Below are 19,935 nucleotides of genomic sequence, written 5' to 3'. Positions count from 1 at the left end.
GTCAACAAACTCGAATTCCAAGAGCTCGTCGAAACAAACCGTGTGCTGGGACCGCTCTTCTTTGCATCGTTTGGCATTCTCATGATTTTTGTGATTCTCGTATGCATTTTTTCATGTTGCTCGAAATGGCCGATTGACGCACTGTGTCTAGAATATGTTTATTGTTATCATCACCGACGGTAGATTTTATATACTTGTGGAATGTCGCATGCACGTTTGCGTAGCCTACATTGAGGCGCAGACAGAACTCGACGAGATCGACCAAGTCGAGCTCAACACCATGTCCAAAGAAATCGTGCACCACGTGCTCTATGTACACATTCCCTCTTCTGTCTTTTGGTGATAAACTATGGTAGAACATTGTGTTTCGAATCCCTTTTGTCGGAAAGCGGTACCTCCAACCCATGTACGAGCTCGCGCTCCAGCGCACCAAGGCCATGGTCGACACGATGCACCATCGCCACTTGCAGTCGGTACCCCGCATCCTATCTCCAGCACACTATTCACGTGTGGGCAGACGGTCTCGAGCGCCCACCTTGTTGTCGCCTCGAATTCCGACGATCTCGTGCGGCCCAAGCCGCTGGTCGCCCCAACTTCGACGCGTATTGAACCTAGCCCCCCCACGCCCGAGAAACCAGCGGTTGCAACGCTGCTCGAGCCCGTGACGCCGATCCATAGCAACAAGCCGACATTGGTGCCAGTGGCCGATCACGGCAAAGTAGGTGTAGGGTTCGATTGAGTTGGATTTATCGTATTTTTTAGATGCCATGCATGACCTTGCCGCCGGTTCGAGCCCTGACGGTACAACTTTTTCTATCTCGCGCACGAAAAATGCATTCCAAGTGTAGACATCACCGAGTGCGACCGGGCTCTGCAGCGTCCGTGAGAGCTTGTGCGAAGTCGAGCATGCGTACACGTCGTCCGTGCACTGGGCGCGGCAGCGCCTCCTCGAGCTCGGGCCGCACGCGTCGGTCGAGGACCTCGTTCGCTTCCAAGCGCATCTGGCAATGTACAAACAACAATGCCTGGCCGCCATCGCACCGTAGCCACAATGCGTCATTCCCATTACTGAATAAAACAATATTGTACTCGGAAGTAGAATCTACGTCCTATAAATGTGGCGGCTGGTCCTCCGAAGCACGAGTGGGGGATCGGACGAACCCCAAACTCCAATTTTATAAAGAACGCACGAAGGCTCTCTTCTCCATCTCAAGATAAAGTTGAGCCTGCATCACCTCTACGCGCGGGTTTAGGTTTACGATTGTACGTAGGCGATAAAAGCTAGATTGAATTTGACTTGAAACACAAGTGTTGAACAATATACAATACCAAAGACATAATGTCGGAATCGCTACGCATCGAAGCGCGTCGTAAAGGCGTGTGCGTCGTGCTCCCACTGCACCATCTCGGTCCCAGGTCGGCGTTTGAGCTCTGGTACAAACGTCGATTGCAAACTCTCGAGGTCGGTGAGGAGCTGGTAGCATGCGTCCACGATGTCAGCGCGCGCAACGTCGTTCATCTGCGGTGCGACCTAACGACAAGTTGTCTGTTCTTGGACATGAGACATGAGACGGTGGCACGGTACCGCGTCGGTTTGGAGCACGCGAACGTCAACCTAATGACGAGAAAATGAGTCTGCGACTTGGTGAGCAATGGCACGTGCATTGGCGAGGGAGCTGTGCACAAGCATGGACGGCGTCTGCTTCTACGCCAAAAAATAAGTATCTGAATATCGCTCTATTGTCATATTGTACCCACGACCCGCGCTTGACCATGTCCGTGCTGATGCGCTACTTGCAACGTTGACATTGCGATCAAAATGTTTAGAAATAGTGTACCTCGACAAGTGCCGTCGTCGCGTACATGGAGCGATGGTAGAGTGGCTTGAGCACATGCGTGCCGACGATGGGCAGTTGAAAGATCATATTCTACCATAAATACAATTTTCCAATGGACAATATTGTCTTCGGCCGCGTACGTGCACGAAGTGGTGCACGATCTCCTTGGAGAGCTCGTCGAGTTGCATGTCTTGTAGCAACTTCATTTCCTCCTTGGTCTCCGTGTACGCTAATGAAAAGCGTGCTCATCGCGGAATGTAAGGTCGAATAGTACCGTGTTCGACGATGACGATAAAGATGTTCTACGCGCGCGATAAGGACATTATATGTCGTTTTTTGAACGTACGAGAATGATAAACATCATCATAAACATGTAAATCATGAAAAAGAAGGGGCCCGTGAACCGGTTTGCGCGACTCAAATCTTCCAGCGGAATGTCGCCGGTCACAATGTGCAAGAGTGTATAGCTAGTGGATAGCCGTTAGTCGCATTCGTGAACCAAAGAGAGGACGTACAAGCTCGCTGTGATCGAGTGGTAGTCGTACATGAGATTGCCAAACCCCTAATCCGCGTTATTACAACGTGCAGCGCAGCGATGTACCAGAGTAAACGCGAGCGCAGCACCCAAAAGACACATGAAGAAAATGATGAGGAGCTCCACGACTTGGCTTGCCGACCGCTGCACCGTGCGCGTGAGCTGGCCAAACATTGGAATGACTAAGCATAATTTCTGAGCGCCATGTGGCCTAACGATGCGTTGTACAGGAGAGGAATTTAAAGAGCTTGAGCCATGACAAGAGACAGCAAAAGCTGTGGCAGTTGAGCGCCAAACCATAGTACGTGCACGCCGTCCTAGTCGATATGAGTCGTCGCGCACGTAACCTCGAATAAATGCCACCGGAAATTCACAAAGGTATGCGGTGGGATCTCGGTCGGTAGCGCCAGGTCGCTCGCAATACGGAGAAAGAGCACAGCGACAAAGGCCACATAGTTGCTCAGCTGGACGAGGTTGCTCGGTTGGCGCAAATAAGCAAGCTTGTCGGGCTGCACGCTCACTTCCGCGTACAACTGGTACAAGGCGACGACGAGCAAGAGAATGCTCAAGCCAAATTGAACCCAATCGTCCGTGGTCTCAAAGCTAAAGACGCGGTACGTCAGAAACTCGACTTGGGGTGCGAGACCGCCGCCTAAATGTGCCGTTTTGAATTTTTATCCTTTTATTTCGCAGTATTTTGTACCCTGAAAATGCTCGAGAAAGAGGCGAACGGTCGTCACGTGGTCAATGTGCATGTCGTACAGTGCAAAGTCGATAAAAATCGCGCGCGTCGCACGGTCAAAATACCTAAGTATCCAAGTATCCAATGGCATCGATCCAATCCTAAAGGCGAGCGTCTACTTGTGTGTTCGCAGGGCCGCGAGCTGTGCGTACACGCTGCAGTCGAAGTGCGTTTCGAAATCGCAGCTGCTGTCTTCCGCACTCGGAAAGAACTCGGCGAAAAGCGGTGACGGAAACGAGTGGTACGAGTGCGCATAAAAGATGGGTTCGGCCATGCGCGCATGCAGCGCTGTGTAGTTGTGTTGTAGCCCAAACGTCTCGCTGCTCTCAGTCGACGTTGTATAGTCTCCGTAGCACATTGGTGGGACACTGTAGAGGGAGCTGAGCTGCGCCATTGCGCCAGGACACGGCAGACCCTTGACGCGCACCTACATGCGCCTTGCTTGTATCAATGTACCAAGTCGATAGCACCCACTTGTCCGATGCGGACTTGGCCAATGATCTTACTACCCGCGCTCAGTGTGTCTCGATCTGGCAGCGTCGGTCCGACTGGGAACGACCAGTCGGCGTCGAACGAGTCGCTACCGTACACCACGTCGTAGAAGGGCCCCGCTAACGAGATCCTGGGTGAGGTTTTGTAAGGAGGTAGGACCAGCAGACTCAGAAATTGGTGGAATTCGAGGATGGTTTTGATGTCTTGAAAGCGCTTGAGGACGTGCGAGTCCTCTGCGATGAGGTCCTTGTCACGCAGCTGCTTATCGAGCATCTCTGTGACTTTGTACGGCAAGTCGCTCTCCGAGTGCGACCCGACGCCGACCGTCACGATAAGGAAGAGACTGAGGAAGACAAGGTATCGCATCTAGATCGACAGATTCGTCCAGCAACCTCGTGCATGAGACGTCATACCATGTCGGCGACTTCGTGCGCCGCCGATGTCGACGGCGTCACTGCCGTGGTCACGCCACTGGTGTCCGAGTCGGCTCTCGAGACGGTCATGCCAGTTACAGATAGCACCCCCTCGATAGGGTTTTCGATCTAGCTTTGTTTTTACTCAAAGCCCACGGGCACCATGCAAGATGTTTCAAGTCTGCAACTGCTCTCACCGCCGTCATTTCTTCAGTGGATTCATGCCTCTTCTTGTTGGGTCATGCACCAAATTAGTAGACTTGTAAATTAGGATTAGGACGATGTGCGTGGAAGCAAGGCGAGCTCGGCCGTAATGCCCGCACTAGTTGTCGTCCAGCTGGACGCGACTGCCATTTGATGCTTGCGGTATTCGTCGAGGACGACTTGAAACCGAGCCGGAGGACTTTTCTTGCTGGCGAGCGTGCTCTTGAGGAGCTTGAGGGAAGTCGCATGAGTGCTTTGAAAGAGCACGTGCTGCTTGCTGCACTCGTTGAGCGACTTGGTCGCGTGCTTGCGTTTGTCGAGGCGCGAGACCGTGCGGTCGTACACTCGGCGTAGGATCTTGCCGAGCAGCGGAATGCGAAAGACGATGTTCTATGGCCCATGCGTTAGCGACGACAAAGACATCGACAATATCGTACATGCAGAACGTGGTGGTATACTTCTTTCGAGAGTGTGTCGACGTTGAGTTCGTTGAGGAGATGGAGTTCACTCTTGGCTTCGGCAAACGCTATATTTTCATAAAAAATACCATGTGAAAATGGCGTAAATGCAAATTTGTCGACAGCGTACCATCGGAAATGACGACAATAAACATATTCTACGACAACATAATCGGTATCGGTAGGAAGGCAGGGACGTACGAGAATCACAAAGAACATCAACGTCACAAATACCACGAAAAAAATCGGGCCCAAGATCCGGTTGGACTTTTGGAGCTCGAGCAGATCGAGCTCGCCTTGGAGAATGCTGAGGAGCCCAATGCTACCAATATGGGGTAACTGAGGTCGTCACAACACCATACACAAGACGCACAAGCTCGCCCAAAACGAGTAGTAGCGCTCGAGGTCGGCGCCAAAGGCCTGATTTCAATAGGTATCAATGTATCGAGTACAACCAGAGCAATCCTACCATGTGGAACGACAGCGCCGAGCCAAGGAGCGCAATAAAGAATATGACAATCAAGCTCGAGACCTTGCGAGCGGCTTTGGTTACGGTCTTGGTCAGTGGCGCAAACATGGGTAGGACTAGCATTTACGAAATGCATGAACTCGATACGCCAACCCAAAATGCCAGTACGTACAGCCAAGAAACTTGAAGAGCTTGAGCCACGACAAGAAGCACGTAAAGCTTGTCGCGACGTCGGCCATCATGTAGTAATTGGCCGACGGACTAGAGACACGAGTAAACTACGTATAATGACATTAAAAAATATTGCGAAACATACCGGAAATTTGGAAAACTCGTCGGACCCATCGAGGACATGGTTATCGCCGGCAGCTCGAGGTAGCAAAGCACACGGAGCACGGCGCACGCAATAAACAACAGCAAGCTCAGCGCATGGGCCACGTTGGCTGTCATGTGCCAGTACGCGCGCCCCAGGCGCTGGCACAACCGCAGCTCGGCGTACAGCTGGAAAAAGACTTGGAGCAGCACAAGGAGCTCGAGCGTCAAGCGCACGTGGTCCGAGGCGACTTGGTTGCGGTACAGGCGGTACGTCATGCAGTCGGCTTGCGTCGCGAGGCCGCCGCTCATCGTGTGCTCGGCGACGAGACGCACGACCGACTGCTGGTCCGTGTTGGCATTGTACAACGTAAAGTCGATCAAAACGACGCGGGTCGCCTTGTCAAAAAACCTAGAAATACGAGGCTCCAGCAGTTGCGCTTTTTCAAAAAGAGTGCGCACTTGGAGGTTCGAAGCGCGTCGATTTGCTTGTACACGTCGCACGTCGTGGTGTACGCCGATGGATCGCACGAGGAGTCGTTCTCGACAGACGGAAGAAACACCGCAAAGCGCGGACTCGGGTAGTACCGGCCCGTGCGCGAGACGTACGTCGGCTCGCTGGGCACCATTGGGAGCGCGTTGTAGGTCGCATTGTAGCCAAAGCTCGCAATAGATTCTGCTGTACTGCTGTACTCGGGATAGCACATCGGGTCGTAATCGCCGTGCTGTAGCTCGTGCACAAGCGTGCCTTGGCACTTGGCGCCATCGACGCGAAGCTGCCCGATGCGGACGCTCCCAACGACACGCTCGACGCCAGCGATGAACCCCCGCCCCGCGTAGAGCGGTCCGGTCGGGAAGCTCACGTCGGCGTCGTACGACTGCCCGAGGTACAAGGCGGCGTAGAACGGCCCGACTACGCACAGATGCATTGCCGACCTGAGCACCAATAGTTCAGCGAGGTCACCGAGGAATTCGTGGAGCTCGTCGATGCAGGCCACGTCCTTGAAGGCCTTGCGCACGGTGGTTTGAGATCGCAGAAAAGGCTTGTCGCGCAACTCGGACATCAAGATGGCGCGGCTCTTGTACGACGAGTTGTTCCAGCCTTGGAGCGTCGCAATCAGAAAGAGGGTCAGAAAGAGGATATAGTTGGTCTATACAGCATTGCGTTTGAGACTGGAGTAGAGCATCAACATACCATTTCAACGATCTCTTTGGAGGCAGACCGCGTCTTTCGGTCGGCCTCGCTCTTGCGCACGAGGCGCTTGAGCTCCTCGGACGGCACGTCTGCGTCATGCGCGAGCATCCGTGCTATGAATACCTTGAAACGTACACGACAAAAGTGTCCCCACCATATGCCGACGAGTTCTATCCTACTAGTATCTAGAGGGCCCGACGAAGACTCGTGCTAGTTGGCAGCCCTCTGGCTCCGTGCAACCTCATTTTTATTGGTGGTGGTGGTCGTGGTGGGTCGTTTGTGTCGCCACTGCGTCCAACCATACCTCTCTAACGGCCGTCGACGTTATTTTGACGCAGACGAGCGCAGATCTGAGCGTGTCGAACGCAGATCTGAGCGTGTAGAACGCAGATCTGAGCGCGTGGAACATTGTTCTGGGAGTGTATGACGTCCCGTTTTGGGATGGAATAGAATATTGCGGTCGTGGTGATACTGCATCTCCATTGTAGTACTATGACTACGCGTCGACCACAAGACGGTACCAAGCAGAAATCGCTTGACCTTGACGTCAATCTCGGCACTTGCGATATGACGGTTGCCGTCAAGGTCAACAATGCCTTACACGGGATCGAAGCGTGTACCGGTAGCGCAACCTCGAGCGAATGGCATAAGTGCTCACAACATGGCGCACGTCGGCGGTGTACAGCACACGCATGGCGCTTGGGATTGCCTCCGAGTGCAAGATCGTGTATGGAAATCATTCGAATTCGACGGCAATGGCCAATCACAGGCATCCACGACGAGCTTTTCGACCAATCCAACGCCTTTCATTTGGGACATTGGGATAAAGTATGGATTCCGGATACGGGACGCTTCTGTGGCGTCCGAGCCACTGACTGCGGCCATTCCACTTTTGACTGCGAAGATGTTGCGGAAGGTTACGTTCGAGCTCGGCCGATGCGTCCGCGAGACGGGCCAGGCCATGGACCGCCTTGGCCTGCGCGTGCTTGGCAGCAACGAGGCCCGCGAGAAGTGTACGTGGCGCCTGCAGATGCCATTCAGAGGCTCATGCATGCGTAGTCTCGCGCCACCGCCAGATCATGAACCTCTACGACAAGGTCCCGTCGGTGGCCTACGACTCGTGGGTCGCGCCCAACGCGTCGGTCATTGGCGACGTCGAGATCTGCAATGACGCGTCGGTCTGGTACGGCGTCGTGATCCGCGGCGACCTCAACAAGGTCTCGATTGGCAACCGCACCAACATTCAGGACCGCACGGTCATCCACACGTCGAGCACGACGACGCCCGGCCTTGCGCCCGGCGCCTCGATCGGCAACGACGTCACTGTCGGTACGCACCATCTCGTGCAGCGATAGCATGGTCACTCATATACCATGTAGGCCACGGCTGCATCTTGTACTCGTGCACGATCGAAAACAACTGCTTGATCGGCATGGGCTCGATTGTCCTTGACGGCGCCTTGGTCGAGTCCAACTCGATCTTGGCTGCTGGCACGGTCGTGCCGCCGGGCCGCCGCATCCCGTCGGGCCAGGTATCCATCATCCACCATGCCCTGTGCCCTCGTCGCTCATGCTATCATGCTCTCTAGTTGTGGGCCGGCTCGCCTGCCCAGTACGTCCGCGACGTCACGGAAGACGAAATCGCCGACTTGACCAACCAGGCCAAGGAGTACAAGAAGTTGGCCGACACACACAGCGACGAGTTCTTGCCCTACGGCACGGCGTACCTTGACGCGGAGCGCATCAAGGTGCAGGGCGCGCAGATGTAAATTCGCTTGTGCATGAAGAAGAAGAATGACGTAACACCACACGATATACATGGGTTGAGCTCTATGTTGCACCTACGCGTCGTCGTCTCCAAGCTTCAGCCGCGTGTTGCGCCCGCTCTTCTCCTTGCGCGCACGCTTCTTGAAGGCCACGGGCGCCGCCGGCGCCGCCTCGTCATCGCTCAGAGGCAACCGCACGTCGTCGTCCAGCGCAATGCCCTTGTAGCTGCCGCCCCACGGGTTGAACGCCCCGAGCGCGTTGTCGGCGTGCAGCGACTCTTCCATGATCATTTCGTTGTCGCGTTCGAGCTGGATCGCCTTCTTGGAGGCTTCAAACGCGGCGACCTCATCCGCCCGGGCCTTCTCCTCGACGGCGTCGTCGACGATGCGCACCGACACGGTCGACCATTCGCCGTACCCTGGCGCGCGGGCTGCGAGATATTGCGTCGACCGACCCTGGTAAAGAGCGTCGAGGAAGCCGTTGCCGCCATTTTCCGTGATTTGCTCGGCCGTTGCAACTTCGGTCGGCAGCGTGAGGCAGAGCCGGAGCTGGTCGCTCGTAAAGACACCAGAGACTGCCGCCGCCGTCCGGTCGTCCGTGGCCTTGTACGCGACAGCGTACCGCTTCGTTGGAGGCTTGGTGCTCTTGTCGGTCTCGACGCTGCTGATCGTGGCGGGCCGCCAGTCCTCGAGGTCCTCGACCCAGACCTCGCAGACTTTTTTTGGTACAAGCTTGAACTAGAGCATGATAGGACGCATCAGAGAGATCACATGGAGTCGTTGTACGTACTTCGTGGAATTGGCCTTCGAGGTACACGGTGCCACGGACGACGTAGAACCCAGGGCTCTGCTCGGGGGCGGGGGCAGGCGGCGGCGCCATCACAGGCGGTGGCACTTGGGGTGGCGGGACCTGCGGCGGCGGTACGCGTGGCGGTGGCACCCGCGGTGGTGGTACCTGCGGCGGTGGTGCTACACTGTGTTGCGGCGCCGCAAGGTACGGCTGCTGCGCTTGCGGATACGCGTGGACAGGTGGGGCGAGCCGCATGGGGACGTTTCGCGGCGGCGGCGGCGGGGCGACCATACGTGGCGGCGGTGGTGGTGGCATGGCGCTAGGCGCTGCAAGTTGTGCGACTTGCCGAGGCAGCGGACCGACGGCTGGCAGGTCGATCGGCGTCTCGGCCTGCGTGCGCGTCTTCCCTGCCATGTCGCGTGCAAACCGAGCCCGTGCGTTCTACACCATATTGCATCAGCGCAGCGGATGTATAGGCTTTTCGTACGCGTTCGACTTGGTCGAGCTCGCGCTGCATGTTGGCCTCTTGGCGCTCGGCGATCTCGCGGTCGCGCGTGCGGATCTTGAACTGCGCTTGGGTCCGGTCCTTGTGGCGCTGCGTGGCCTCATGGTTGCGGATGCTCTAGACGCTGGAGGGTGAGTCGCACGGTCGCAGGAGGTAGCGACGTACGACGCGGTCGCCCTGGACCCATATATTGCAGTACGTGCAGTGGTGCTTGTCCTGGGACGCCATTCCTTTGGACCCGCCGCCAAGTTGTAGTGTTCTGTCACATTTTATGTTCGATACCTTCCATATATAATAATGTGTTCGAGAGGGGTATGTATTCATACAGGTTGTCTAAAAGAACGCATTTTTGGGCTCCAAGCCTGTCGAGAATGCAACCTCAGTTCACAGCACCGACAGCTTACTGCTTGGGAGATCGAGTCGTCTCGTGTCTGGTGTTGGTCATGTAAGCCTATCGCAAGGAAGCGTGGGAGCAGCCCGCCTTGGTAACAGAGTCGGACGCGCCGTTAAACTATACAGTGACGCCGGATGCAAACGCTCCTGTGGCAACATCCAGCGGAGGACACCAGTTTGGGTTTACACGTGGTGTCGAAATAGACAGAGAGTCGATCCATGGCTCACGGTGCGGCCAACCCAGTCACGAGGGCGTCCGCCCTCCGCGGCAGCGACGCAACGTACTTCTTGACGCATCATGCTTTGCAAGCGTCTCCAAACACAGTCGCCGTAGCGATGCCCTTGGCGAAGGTGCGCGTCTTAACCGTTGATTTTTGTCGCCGATGGCTGTTTGGATTGCGTCACCCGCCATTTGTCGGTCGACATACCGTCAAGCTCACTGGCGAAACGGCATATACGTGGCAGTCTCCCATACAAACCCCCAGCTCGCGGCAGCATCTTGGCGGTGAAAAAAGGGACGCACCATGCGGTATTGCACCACTTTCCAACCTGACTCGAGCTGGTGGTAAGGCAAAGTCGACCACTTTTCTAGAGCGAGCGCTGTGCGATGGACGCTATGGAGAGCGGCGATGCCACACGCCTCGCCCGCAAGCGGATCCGCGACCGCCGCGCCAAGCAGGCCGCGCGCCAGCGCTTCCTCGACGAGTACCACGCGCTGCAGTCGTCAATTGCGAGCCTCTCGGCGTCGCTGGCGGCGCGGGAGGCAGCCCGCCCGTCCTCCGCGTACCTTTTGAGCTGGCGCGAGGTGGCATCGTCGCTTGCCAAGGCCAAGGACAAGAGCGTTGCAACCCAGCACGATCTTCGATATCGCGTGACGCAGCTAAGCCGTCTCTCGCAGAGCCTCCAAACCTGGCTTACATCGTTGGCTGTCGTTCCCAAGGTTGTGATGGCGCTACCATGGACCGTTGACACTGATGTACACGTTAGCCGCCGACGTCGCCTGCGTTTGCATGGAAAGATGTGCACTTGTCGTCCGACGCGGCGCTGCGGTCAGTGGCGCTCGATTGGATCGCCAAGCAAATGCTCCACGCGACGCCGCACCAAGTGCCGGACGCTCTCTTCCCAAGCGACGTCGAGGACGCTGTGCATGGTGTGTGGAGCCCCGACGGCGGCACTGTCTACGTGCAGCTGGTCGTGGAGGCCACGCTCCTCGAGGCGGCGACAGCCGGGTGGGCGTTTAGCCAAGCGCTCCCGACGATCATGCACGAATCGCGCGGAGGCATTTCGGTAGACGGTTTCAAAAGCATGACGTGGCAGCCTCAGCAATCGCGTAGACGCTCCACCACGCGGCGACGTCCCACGGGCGCCTTAGCTACAACCGCGAAGAGTTTCCAAGCCGCGTCTCGAACGGCTTGTACACGTGCTTTCTCGAGCCCGACCGCGCCGTGACGCACTATCGGACCATTCGCTACGATGACGCGTCCCCCATTACCGCATCCGCCGCCATGTTGGAGGACGTTCAGGAATGGTGCGTCCACAAAAGCCAATGTATTTTTGTCCTCACGCAATACTATACCTTTAGGAATGTGATTCGACGCGTGTCCATGACGAAATGCCTCATTCGATCTGCGCATGTGTACCAGCCGTACAACCACCACGCCTCGATGGTCTCGTACGCCCACGAAATCACACCGGGTTTGGTCGAGACGTTGGCGCCGAAAGAAGGGACCGAGTTGGAAGATGCGATCGCGAACCGGTTCGTTGCCGATACGTGCGCGATGCTAGAGGGCATGGGTGGTATGTTCCGCAAGCTACTGCGCCACGTGCAAGCCAACCCGGACGCGTATCCTCGGCCGTACTAAGTCGAAATTTTGAACATTTCGACGCAGTTCGTGTTGTCCCATTGATAGAAAGTAGGCGATGCAACTCGATACAATGCAATACCCACGAGCAGGTTTTCATGCCCCGTGGGAGGTGCCAAGGGTGAATATTTTTATGCACCATAGGTGGTGCGTACGACTTGTAGCCTTGCATGCAACTTTTTGAAGGTTCCTTGTTGTCAAGGCCATACGCAGGATCCGTTTCTGATAGGAGTTCTCTTTGCTTCCTATCGACTGCAGTTGTGCAAGTGCGAATGATACGAGTCGACGAAAAACTCGACCTTGTCCTGTGATGCAAGCTAAAGCTCGACCGACTTTTGTAGTTGCAATTCGACCCGTCAACTCACAAGCACTACAATTGCACCCGCTCAAATCTGACTCAGAAGTAGACCAAACGGAATCCCAGAAGATGGTAGCCAAAGACATGCCCGAGTTAGTAAACAGCTCTGGCTTGTCTACGCAGGTGTCTACCGCGATCCACTAATATTGATTAGCGCCGCGCAACGTCGTGGCCTAATCCTTGTGCCATCGCCTTGGACAAGTTGGTCCACAGCCTGGGACATTGGGCCTTACCCATGATAACACGAGGTGCGGCACCTGCCTGCATTTGTCTTCTTTGGCAGTTTGTATACGCAGCACCACGTGCTGCTCCCGCGCCTTTCAATCTTGCTCAGTGATACAAATGCATATATTCTACAAAATACTTTTCTGTTTGTATGAACCAATCGAGGTGCGTCGTCAATATTGGATGATTCATGCTTTAAGCCTCCGTCAACGCCGTTTGCTCCGTCCGTGCGATATGCGTACGCAGTGCCACTTATGCTAGGACCCATAGCACATACACAGCCATCGCGTTATCGCTTCGTCAAGGCGATGGACGTCTCCTCGCGCAAGCGACTCCGCGACCGCCGAGCGAAACGAGCGGCCCGCGTCCGCTTCTTGGCCGAGTACAACGCGCTGACAGACGCTGCAGCGGCCTTGACGCGCACGCTGCGTGGACTTCGGTCGGGTCACCGGCCTCGGAGCTGCCTCCTGCCGTGGGAAGAAATCGCAAAGGTGCTCGCTGACGCAACGCGCGACAGCCTCGCGACGAATCGGACATTGTCCGCCCACGTGGCAGACCACAGACACTGCGTCGAGCTCTTGCATGCATGGGTGACGGCCCAATCTCGACCGCAAACAGTACGAAATTGGCCCGGAATAATCACGCGCCGATGTCAGACTGACATGCTCTAGGTGGTCATTGGCACATCGACGCTGGTCACGTGGCCGCGGGTACGGTTGCCAGCGGCGCCCCGCACGGTCCAGACAATGGCGCTGACGTGGCTTGCCGAGCGCATGCGGCGCGCGACGGCCTTTATGGTCTCTGATGCCGGCTTCCCGTCGCCGGTGCGGAATCATGTGCACGCGGCGCAGGACGTCCGTGGCAGTCTCGTGGCCGCCCAGCATATTATCCTTGGGTCCCTCGACGACGTTCTCGCGGCAACGTGGACAGCACTTCTATCGTTTGGTCCGCGCACGGTACAGACACTCGACCGAAGGCTGGCGGATGAAAATGGCTCGCAAACGTAGGTTGTGGCCACCCACAAGACGGCGACGACCGAAGCGACGTACTCGATCCAGCAGGCTCAGCGCGATGTCCACGCGTGTTTTGTCGATGCCGACACGATCACCTTGCTGCACTGTACACTTCACGACAGCGATGACAAGGACGTAGGGAGTACGACCCCGTACATTCAAGAATGGTAGGCTCGGCTCGTCTTGCGCGGTGGTTTGAATGGACGATAATTAGGATCGTGTTGACGTCGCTTTCGCTGACCCACGTCGTCGTTCAAAGTGTGCGGCTGCGCCGCTCCGTGACACGCCACGCGTCAATGCTTGCTGTAGCAAGCCTCGAGCACCCCGACGTACTAGCGACAATGCGGCGGGGCCAAAATCTCGACGCTGAGCTCCAGCAGCGCTTGGCTGCCAAAGCGACCAGTGCGGCACAGGAGCGATTCCTGCACATCCAGAAGCTCGTGTGCGAGGCGCACGCTCAGCGATGTCGATTGCAACGACCGTGTGCAAACCCGTAGACTCTGACAGCGTGCTCCATAGACAGGTTGATCGCGTTCTAGTGTTAAAACAATACCATACATATAGAAATGGGAGACACGATCAAAAGTGGGCTTGCGGAAGGTACTTCCACGTGGGTATAGAAGGGCCTCGCAAGCGCGTTCTGGTTCGACGAAGCTTCTTCCTTTGGCACGTTCCCACTCCGTGGTCTCCATGTTGAGACGAGAGACTAGACTGTCGTCGTGTTTGGAGAACTAGACCGACGAAGGAGGCCATTTTCCGAGATCACACAGCCAAAACTATGCCAAGCGTGGCGTTGACGCGATGATAGATAAGAATGGGCGCAGAATGCTCTATTTGCCTGATGTATTTGCCCTCTGCTCCACCCCCCCGCAGTGCAATGCACATCTTCGAGGCGGGGGGGCGTTCCAGGTGCATCGAAGAGGACCCCATTGCTAGGACAGTCTCAGGCAGAGCTCGCCAAAAACCATCATCCAACTTGCAAGAATTCGAACGCAAATTGTCGAGCGGATCACAGAGATGTTAAACTTCCGGCATTTTAGTGATCCGCTTTCATGCCCACGGTGATTGTGTGAGGAGGTTGAGAGATGCGACTTCAATGCGACGTCTGTCGGTCTGGCTCCTAGGAGAGCAATCAAGAACAAGGCGGAATCCCACACTGACCAGCAGGAAGCCGCGTCATTGCATCATCGCAGCACAAGGTCGGACAATAAATGTCCGACCGTGTGTCCCATGCTACACCTAGTTGTCTACGATAATGGCTTCGCTGTCTCCAAGTCGCCAAGTGCCTTGCTGCATCTCCTGTGCGCTAGGCGACGCAAATACCGCAGTCGACAAGATCCTTGCAGTGCAATTCGAATGAGTATCGCTATTCGAACACTCGGTCAACGCTGCCTTGTTCGAACCTTCCAGTTGCTTTTGTGTCTGGATGCCTGACGCAGCTGTCGCACAACACGCCACGTCATCGTCTGGCGCGCGATGTTGTCGTATACAGGCATTGCTGACGCGATGTTTATTTCGCCATGTGGTTGCCCCCCGGCGTCTCGACCGCATGGGACGATACCTGGGATTGCGTCCGCCGCGTCGCGCCATCGCTTCTTTGCGTGGTGATCATGTCGAGCTCTTTGAGTATGCTTACAACGCATCTCTCACTTGCATCGGACGGCACATCTATCCACCTGACGTTGGCATAATGGGTGGCTTGCATTGGCCACAATTTCTCTCAGCCCCAGCGTTCAGCCCCATGAATAGAGCACGAGCCGCTGCGATTACTTTACAGCCGCTGCGAGGATCGAGAGAGGCACTCGATAGAGCTCCTTTCTTCTTCCTTGACGACGAGCTTGCAAAAACGTCATGTCGAGGTGGCAGGATCGATGAGAGGCTCAAATTTCGAACGTTTCGAAAAGGACGCGTGCTATCTTCCTTCCATATCCTAATCTATCTTCATATCGATCGGATGGGCATTCGTAGTTGTATCTGCTGGATACCCCGCGCTACTGATGCTATCCTTGTCCTAACGTTAACGTTAGAATGTGGATGCCATCGCTCCCACGCCTCGAAATTTGCAAGCGTGATCATTCATGCTCTCAACACCCAAGATGTAGTATACCGTTACTAGGAGGTTCACTCTAGTCGCCGCAACTCAAGCGTTCGCAGCGCAATGGGCGATCGATTCACCTGCACCAATGCCGTCTCACGTGCCTCGACCATTCGAGTTCTAGAGGTTCTAGAACGCTATAAAAACTCATCCTGGCGCTGAGACCTCTGTCCTCCAGAGTGTCCTCCAGGTGGGCCAGCTTTCACTGAACGATTCGTGTCTCGCCCCCGCCTCTAGCTATCACTACACGGAGCTCGTGTCTGGCAAGTTGCATCGAGACGCTGACAGAGACACATGCGATCTCCGCATACTAGTACGTAGTGGCGCGACGCGCCACCACAAGACTGCTTGCGTCGGACGTAATTGGAATTCAGTTTGATTGCTTGTTTGCGCTATCGACGACACTGGCAGACTGACACGGGCGTGGGTGCTTGGCATCCACAGCCATTGATTTGCATATGCGAACGTGGGTGGTTTCTTTCGCGGGCCGATCGGAAACAGGGGGTTTGAGCGAACGCGCCTGCCAAATTGGCACTGCGGTACGACGGTAGATTTGGCACTTGTACGCACTGAGAAATGTGGGTGGAGACGCTAACTCACGCAGGACCTTCAACGAGTAAGAGTAGACTCGCATGGTCAACGTCGGTGAAATCGAAAGGTTACGCGACTGCTGGTCGAGCTGCTGGTGGCACAGTGCCACGGATGACGAAGATCGATGGAACTGCAATGCCACGGACGCAGTCCACGTGCAGAGTATGGACTTGTACGAGGCGTTGGACGTAATACCTTCTTGGGGTGTTTCTCGTACGAGCAAGGCGTTGTATCGCAGTTGCCATGACAGTGTCTTGGATGGACGTCACTCATCGTTGATCATGCACGCGCTTTGCACCTGCGCGCTTTTCGTATGGCCATATGTCTTGGCCCGGAATCATCGCCTCGACCACCCCAAATACCACACTTCGCAAAACCCATCATGGAGCCCGAGGAGCTGACACCGCAACAGCTCGGAAAGCGGCTTCGGTACCGCAAGGCGAAGCGCGCCGCGCGCCTTCGGTACCTCACCGAATGCAGCACACTGCAAGAGAAGATCGAGGTGCTTGGGCGCAAGCTTCGGACGCTGCGCGCGTCCAGCGACTGCCTCCTCACGTGGAAAGACATTGCCGTGTCGCTTGCCGCCGCGACCGAAGAGGGTCTTGCCGAGAAGGAGGCATTGCGCCGCCACCTCGCGCACCAATCCCGCCTCGCCCGCCACTTGCACGCATGGGTCGCCTCCATGACCCCGGCCAAGGTACATTCGCGACTCGACGGCAAACAACCCATAGCTGTGTTTGTAGCAACCGGCGCAGTCGGTGTTTGCGTGGCGCGATGTCCATCTCTCGACCAATGTCGAGCTCCGCACCGTGGGCTACCACTGGATCGGGCAGCAGATGCTCCACGCGACGCCGTTGCATATCGTCGACAGTGATTTCCCCGCCGACCAAGAAGACTGGGTTGCCGCAAAGTACAGCGTCGAGGGTGGCCGCGTCCACTCGCAGCAATTCCTCGATGGCACCATGATGGAAGTCGCGATCGCTGCGTGGGCCTTCAGCCAAGCGCTACCAACGATCCTCAACGGCAAGCGCGGCTGCGTCTCGGTAGGATTTCACTTTGTCGAACGAGTTACGATCTCGAGTAGAACATTTACCACCACAAGGCGCGGGGGGCCGAAATATGCTACAACCGCGAAGCGTATCCGTGGGTGACCAACAATGGCTTTTACACGTGCTACGTTCAAGACGACTGCCTCGTGATGCACTACCGCACCATCCGCTACGACGAAGCGCACCCGGTCGGCGACAAGGGCTTCAAGATCGACATTCAAGAATGGTACATTGCACTCTGTCGATTACGAGAGAGGATGCATTATATATGCTAGGAATGTCATTCGAGCCGTGTCACCGACCAAGTGCGTCGTCCAATCGTCGACCGTGTGTCAACCCTTCAAAAGCTACGAGCACTTTGAAGACTTTGTCCGAGACGAGCACCCGGACGTGCTCGCGATGGCCGAAGGTGCACAAGAGAGCGAGTTGGAGCGCCTCGTCGCGAGCAAATCGTGCCGCATCATCCGAGACATGCACGGACGCGTCCGCAAGATGCTGCGCAACGTTCAAGAGTCGCCCGAGTCGTACCCGACACCCTATTGATATTAACACGTTTCCGTTCAAAATCCATTTTCCTTGCGGATACGACGAGACACCGGCGCCCACCACTCAACGCGATCAAGTAGAAGGCGTCGCTCGACCACATGGCATCGGCAATTAGGACGATTTTGTACTTGACGGTTACGGCGGTTTCATATTTCTGACCAACTGTCTCGCATTGGTTGTGGTGATGTGGTTGGGATCAAAGTGCACGGACTGGGAAAGCTTGCACGATCGGCTTGGACGCGCTGCAGCATCTTTTGGAGACGAGGCTTCATACTGGCCATGCGGCGGCTCGCATTTTGCTCAAAGCAACGTGTAAGCGCTGTCTCGACGTCGTCGGCGCCGTGGACGGCGGCGAGAATGTCAGGACGCACTGCCCGCGCATAACTCTCCATCGAATCGTACGAGGCGTAGGGTTGGTAGACGTCGACAGCGCGAAGCACGCACTGCGTGGGTGAGATGGCGCGAAGAACATTCCTACAACAGTAGGCTTGACTCAATCGATCATGCAGAAGCAGCTGAGACCATTCTTGAACGTCATACGCAAAGGTCGTCATTGTTCCCCAGGGGTAGAGAGCATCGTCACGCACGGTCCGATAGTGCATCACAACGCGGTCCGACTCGAGAAAGCACGTATACAGACCGTCGGGTCTATACTCGCGTCATCTCCAAGTGCAAACAGTAGGGGCGTCGTCTGGCTCGTCGATGCTAGTCAAATGACCTTACCACGTGTGGTTCCTCTTGACGGCCGGGAACGCTTCGTGGTTGTAGCACATTTCGCGCTTCGCTTCTTGAATATGAAACACATTCTACTCAAAACCAAGGACAATAATGTCCAACAGTTACAAAAGGCATAGTGCGTACGTGCACGCAGCCGTGGGTGGCATGCAAAATCGTGGGCAGCGCCTGGCTAAAGGACCACGCCGCCGTTGCCACCTCAGCAAGCGACCCGTCCAGCACAAACTGCGATACAACGCGGCCCCCGATCGGACTCCACTCGGCCGACACGACTTCGTCGGGCGGCGCCGGGAACAGAGTGTCCGCGACTTGGTCGTCGGTCGCTGCCAGCATGTACTCGGCGAGCCAGAGATACCCCGCGCGACGCACGTTGGGGTTCCATGGCAACCGAACGTCGCGCCACGCCGCAAGCGCCGGCGACCGTCCCTAGTACAGAAAAGACTTAGCAGTTTTCGATCTGTGCTGCCAGCCGTACGGGTGCGCGGTGCAACGACGCAACCCACCCGTACAAGGCTTGCGCCAATTGGTGATGCTGGGCCACGCGACGCTGGAGATCGTGCGTGCGTTCGTAGCTCTTAGCGGTCGCGGTGCGAAGCGTGGTGGCCACCTCTTGCCACGGTAGGAGACGGTGTTTGGGCGCCGCCTCCTTTTTCGCAAGAAGCGTCCGAGTGAGACTCGCAATCGACGTTTGAAGCGCACTTGTCTCGTCCAGCATGCGTTGCCGGGCGGCTTGCTTGGCGCGCGGATCCCGCAGTCGCTTGCGCTCGCGGCGACTCTCGATGGGTGTCGGTGGTTCGGTCATCGTTACTACGGTAGTGTCAAGTCCGAAATGACGCGCCTTACCACCAGATTTGTTCATCTTTGTAGCCAATTCCGACCCTGGAATACCACCAAAACGAGCACGGCAAAACGATTAGAAACGACAACGTACGAAGCGATTGTAAACGGAAGAGGCCTGTGCCGTGCTTGCGGCATCCTCCCACTCTACTCCTACAATAATTCATACAAGTTTAGTCGATCCACTGGTTTGATTTCTACAAGATTGCATTCTAAACGGTGCACAACGGTCATCTGGCATGGACCTCGCACACATGTACGGGGTAGCAGAGACGACGAAACAGGCTTTGACTCTGTGTGCTATCCACGAGTGTGCTGCGCTACCGTTAGAAGTGAATGGCTGCATTGGCATCGACTACTCATCTCTACCGGGACCTTTAGCTTACGAGGACTGGCTACATACAGTATGTACCTATATCATTGGCTATGGACGTCTTTACATGTTTGGGCAAACGGCAAGCATCGCTGGCTGGATCATGGGCGACAGATGGACGAGGTGACGCACTGATTTGT

General features: G+C 56.0%; 9 protein-coding genes across 9 annotated transcripts in view; 5 read left to right on the top strand and 4 right to left on the bottom strand.

Moving 5' to 3' along the window:
• The window catches only part of SDRG_05083 (hypothetical protein), a gene marked incomplete at its 5' end in the record, with an annotated part of 3,341 nt that extends 2,266 nt beyond the window's left edge, over window positions 1-1,075 (top strand). The window contains 6 exons of the mRNA XM_008610778.1: window positions 152-179; window positions 225-313; window positions 357-473; window positions 518-718; window positions 763-801; window positions 849-1,075. Of these exons, the coding sequence (XP_008609000.1) occupies window positions 152-179; window positions 225-313; window positions 357-473; window positions 518-718; window positions 763-801; window positions 849-1,046 (672 nt within the window). The 3' untranslated portion in view covers window positions 1,047-1,075. The remainder of the gene's footprint in view (window positions 1-151; window positions 180-224; window positions 314-356; window positions 474-517; window positions 719-762; window positions 802-848) is intronic.
• Window positions 1,076-1,152: 77 nt separating this feature from the next.
• On the bottom strand, window positions 1,153-4,147 carry SDRG_05082 (hypothetical protein). Its single transcript, XM_008610777.1, has 18 exons — window positions 4,021-4,147; window positions 3,775-3,973; window positions 3,590-3,726; window positions 3,235-3,542; window positions 3,077-3,180; window positions 2,737-3,025; window positions 2,602-2,690; window positions 2,440-2,555; window positions 2,354-2,400; window positions 2,185-2,305; window positions 2,113-2,140; window positions 1,979-2,067; window positions 1,839-1,928; window positions 1,755-1,790; window positions 1,685-1,705; window positions 1,586-1,615; window positions 1,330-1,531; window positions 1,153-1,281 (listed from the first exon to the last, which is right to left on the bottom strand). Exons 1-17 carry the CDS (start codon window positions 4,108-4,110, stop codon window positions 1,352-1,354), a joined length of 1,974 nt encoding a protein of 657 aa, XP_008608999.1. The 5' UTR covers window positions 4,111-4,147; the 3' UTR covers window positions 1,153-1,281; window positions 1,330-1,351.
• A 107-nt stretch (window positions 4,148-4,254) lies between these two features.
• Window positions 4,255-6,794, bottom strand: SDRG_05081 (hypothetical protein). Its single transcript, XM_008610776.1, has 11 exons — window positions 6,659-6,794; window positions 6,428-6,614; window positions 5,926-6,376; window positions 5,468-5,875; window positions 5,324-5,412; window positions 5,152-5,267; window positions 5,056-5,102; window positions 4,884-5,004; window positions 4,813-4,840; window positions 4,662-4,750; window positions 4,255-4,614 (listed from the first exon to the last, which is right to left on the bottom strand). The coding sequence occupies exons 1-11, from the start codon at window positions 6,764-6,766 to the stop codon at window positions 4,294-4,296; spliced, it is 1,965 nt and encodes a 654-aa protein (XP_008608998.1). The 5' UTR covers window positions 6,767-6,794; the 3' UTR covers window positions 4,255-4,293.
• A 768-nt stretch (window positions 6,795-7,562) lies between these two features.
• Window positions 7,563-8,426, top strand: SDRG_05080 (hypothetical protein; the record flags this gene model as incomplete). Its single annotated transcript, XM_008610775.1, has 4 exons — window positions 7,563-7,671; window positions 7,718-7,987; window positions 8,038-8,189; window positions 8,247-8,426. 4 exons carry the CDS (start codon window positions 7,563-7,565, stop codon window positions 8,424-8,426), a joined length of 711 nt encoding a protein of 236 aa, XP_008608997.1.
• On the bottom strand, window positions 8,340-9,968 carry SDRG_05079 (hypothetical protein). Its single transcript, XM_008610774.1, has 4 exons — window positions 9,884-9,968; window positions 9,701-9,835; window positions 9,214-9,654; window positions 8,340-9,161 (listed from the first exon to the last, which is right to left on the bottom strand). Exons 1-4 carry the CDS (start codon window positions 9,944-9,946, stop codon window positions 8,499-8,501), a joined length of 1,302 nt encoding a protein of 433 aa, XP_008608996.1. The 5' UTR covers window positions 9,947-9,968; the 3' UTR covers window positions 8,340-8,498.
• Window positions 9,969-10,664: 696 nt separating this feature from the next.
• Window positions 10,665-12,011, top strand: SDRG_05078 (hypothetical protein). The gene is made up of 4 exons (XM_008610773.1): window positions 10,665-11,051; window positions 11,099-11,398; window positions 11,446-11,639; window positions 11,694-12,011. Exons 1-4 carry the CDS (start codon window positions 10,719-10,721, stop codon window positions 11,971-11,973), a joined length of 1,107 nt encoding a protein of 368 aa, XP_008608995.1. The 5' UTR covers window positions 10,665-10,718; the 3' UTR covers window positions 11,974-12,011.
• Window positions 12,012-12,864: 853 nt separating this feature from the next.
• SDRG_05077 (hypothetical protein) lies at window positions 12,865-14,066 on the top strand (the record flags this gene model as incomplete). Its single annotated transcript, XM_008610772.1, has 4 exons — window positions 12,865-13,173; window positions 13,228-13,512; window positions 13,564-13,736; window positions 13,784-14,066. 4 exons carry the CDS (start codon window positions 12,865-12,867, stop codon window positions 14,064-14,066), a joined length of 1,050 nt encoding a protein of 349 aa, XP_008608994.1.
• Window positions 14,067-16,637: 2,571 nt separating this feature from the next.
• On the top strand, window positions 16,638-17,874 carry SDRG_05076 (hypothetical protein; the record flags this gene model as incomplete). The annotated part of the gene is made up of 4 exons (XM_008610771.1): window positions 16,638-16,952; window positions 16,999-17,298; window positions 17,340-17,530; window positions 17,580-17,874. 4 exons carry the CDS (start codon window positions 16,638-16,640, stop codon window positions 17,845-17,847), a joined length of 1,074 nt encoding a protein of 357 aa, XP_008608993.1. The 3' UTR covers window positions 17,848-17,874.
• A 695-nt stretch (window positions 17,875-18,569) lies between these two features.
• SDRG_05075 (hypothetical protein) lies at window positions 18,570-19,387 on the bottom strand (the record flags this gene model as incomplete). Its single annotated transcript, XM_008610770.1, has 3 exons — window positions 18,570-18,656; window positions 18,712-19,011; window positions 19,061-19,387. The coding sequence occupies 3 exons, from the start codon at window positions 19,385-19,387 to the stop codon at window positions 18,570-18,572; spliced, it is 714 nt and encodes a 237-aa protein (XP_008608992.1).
• Window positions 19,388-19,935: the final 548 nt, after the last annotated feature.

This window comes from Saprolegnia diclina (genome assembly GCF_000281045.1).
Source record: "Saprolegnia diclina VS20 unplaced genomic scaffold supercont1.13, whole genome shotgun sequence".
Taxonomy (NCBI): Eukaryota; Oomycota; class Saprolegniomycetes; order Saprolegniales; family Saprolegniaceae; genus Saprolegnia; species Saprolegnia diclina.
Note: the sequence above shows the minus strand (reverse complement) of the source record. Positions and strands in the feature narration are given on the sequence as shown.

Excerpts from the sequence above, each read along its gene's own strand:
- SDRG_05079 (XM_008610774.1), bottom strand. The coding sequence starts at position 9,946 with ATGGCGTCCCAGGACAAGCACCACTGCACGTACTGCAATATATGGGTC. Across the intron at positions 9,655-9,700 it reads AGCTCGACCAAGTCGAACGC|AACGCACGGGCTCGGTTTGC; the intron begins GTACGAAAAGCC and ends AATATGGTGTAG. Across the intron at positions 9,162-9,213 it reads TCGAAGGCCAATTCCACGAA|TTCAAGCTTGTACCAAAAAA; the intron begins GTACGTACAACG and ends ATCATGCTCTAG.
- SDRG_05081 (XM_008610776.1), bottom strand. The coding sequence starts at position 6,766 with ATGCTCGCGCATGACGCAGACGTGCCGTCCGAGGAGCTCAAGCGCCTC. Across the intron at positions 5,005-5,055 it reads TACTCGTTTTGGGCGAGCTT|CATTGGGCTCCTCAGCATTC; the intron begins GTGCGTCTTGTG and ends CCATATTGGTAG. Across the intron at positions 4,751-4,812 it reads TATTGTCGTCATTTCCGATG|CGTTTGCCGAAGCCAAGAGT; the intron begins GTACGCTGTCGA and ends ATGAAAATATAG.
- SDRG_05082 (XM_008610777.1), bottom strand. The coding sequence starts at position 4,110 with ATGACCGTCTCGAGAGCCGACTCGGACACCAGTGGCGTGACCACGGCA. Across the intron at positions 1,791-1,838 it reads CGACGACGGCACTTGTCGAG|CGCATCAGCACGGACATGGT; the intron begins GTACACTATTTC and ends CGTTGCAAGTAG. Across the intron at positions 1,532-1,585 it reads GCGTGCTCCAAACCGACGCG|GTCGCACCGCAGATGAACGA; the intron begins GTACCGTGCCAC and ends ACTTGTCGTTAG.
- SDRG_05078 (XM_008610773.1), top strand. The coding sequence starts at position 10,719 with ATGGACGCTATGGAGAGCGGCGATGCCACACGCCTCGCCCGCAAGCGG. Across the intron at positions 11,052-11,098 it reads CGTTGGCTGTCGTTCCCAAG|CCGCCGACGTCGCCTGCGTT; the intron begins GTTGTGATGGCG and ends TGTACACGTTAG. Across the intron at positions 11,640-11,693 it reads TTGGAGGACGTTCAGGAATG|GAATGTGATTCGACGCGTGT; the intron begins GTGCGTCCACAA and ends CTATACCTTTAG.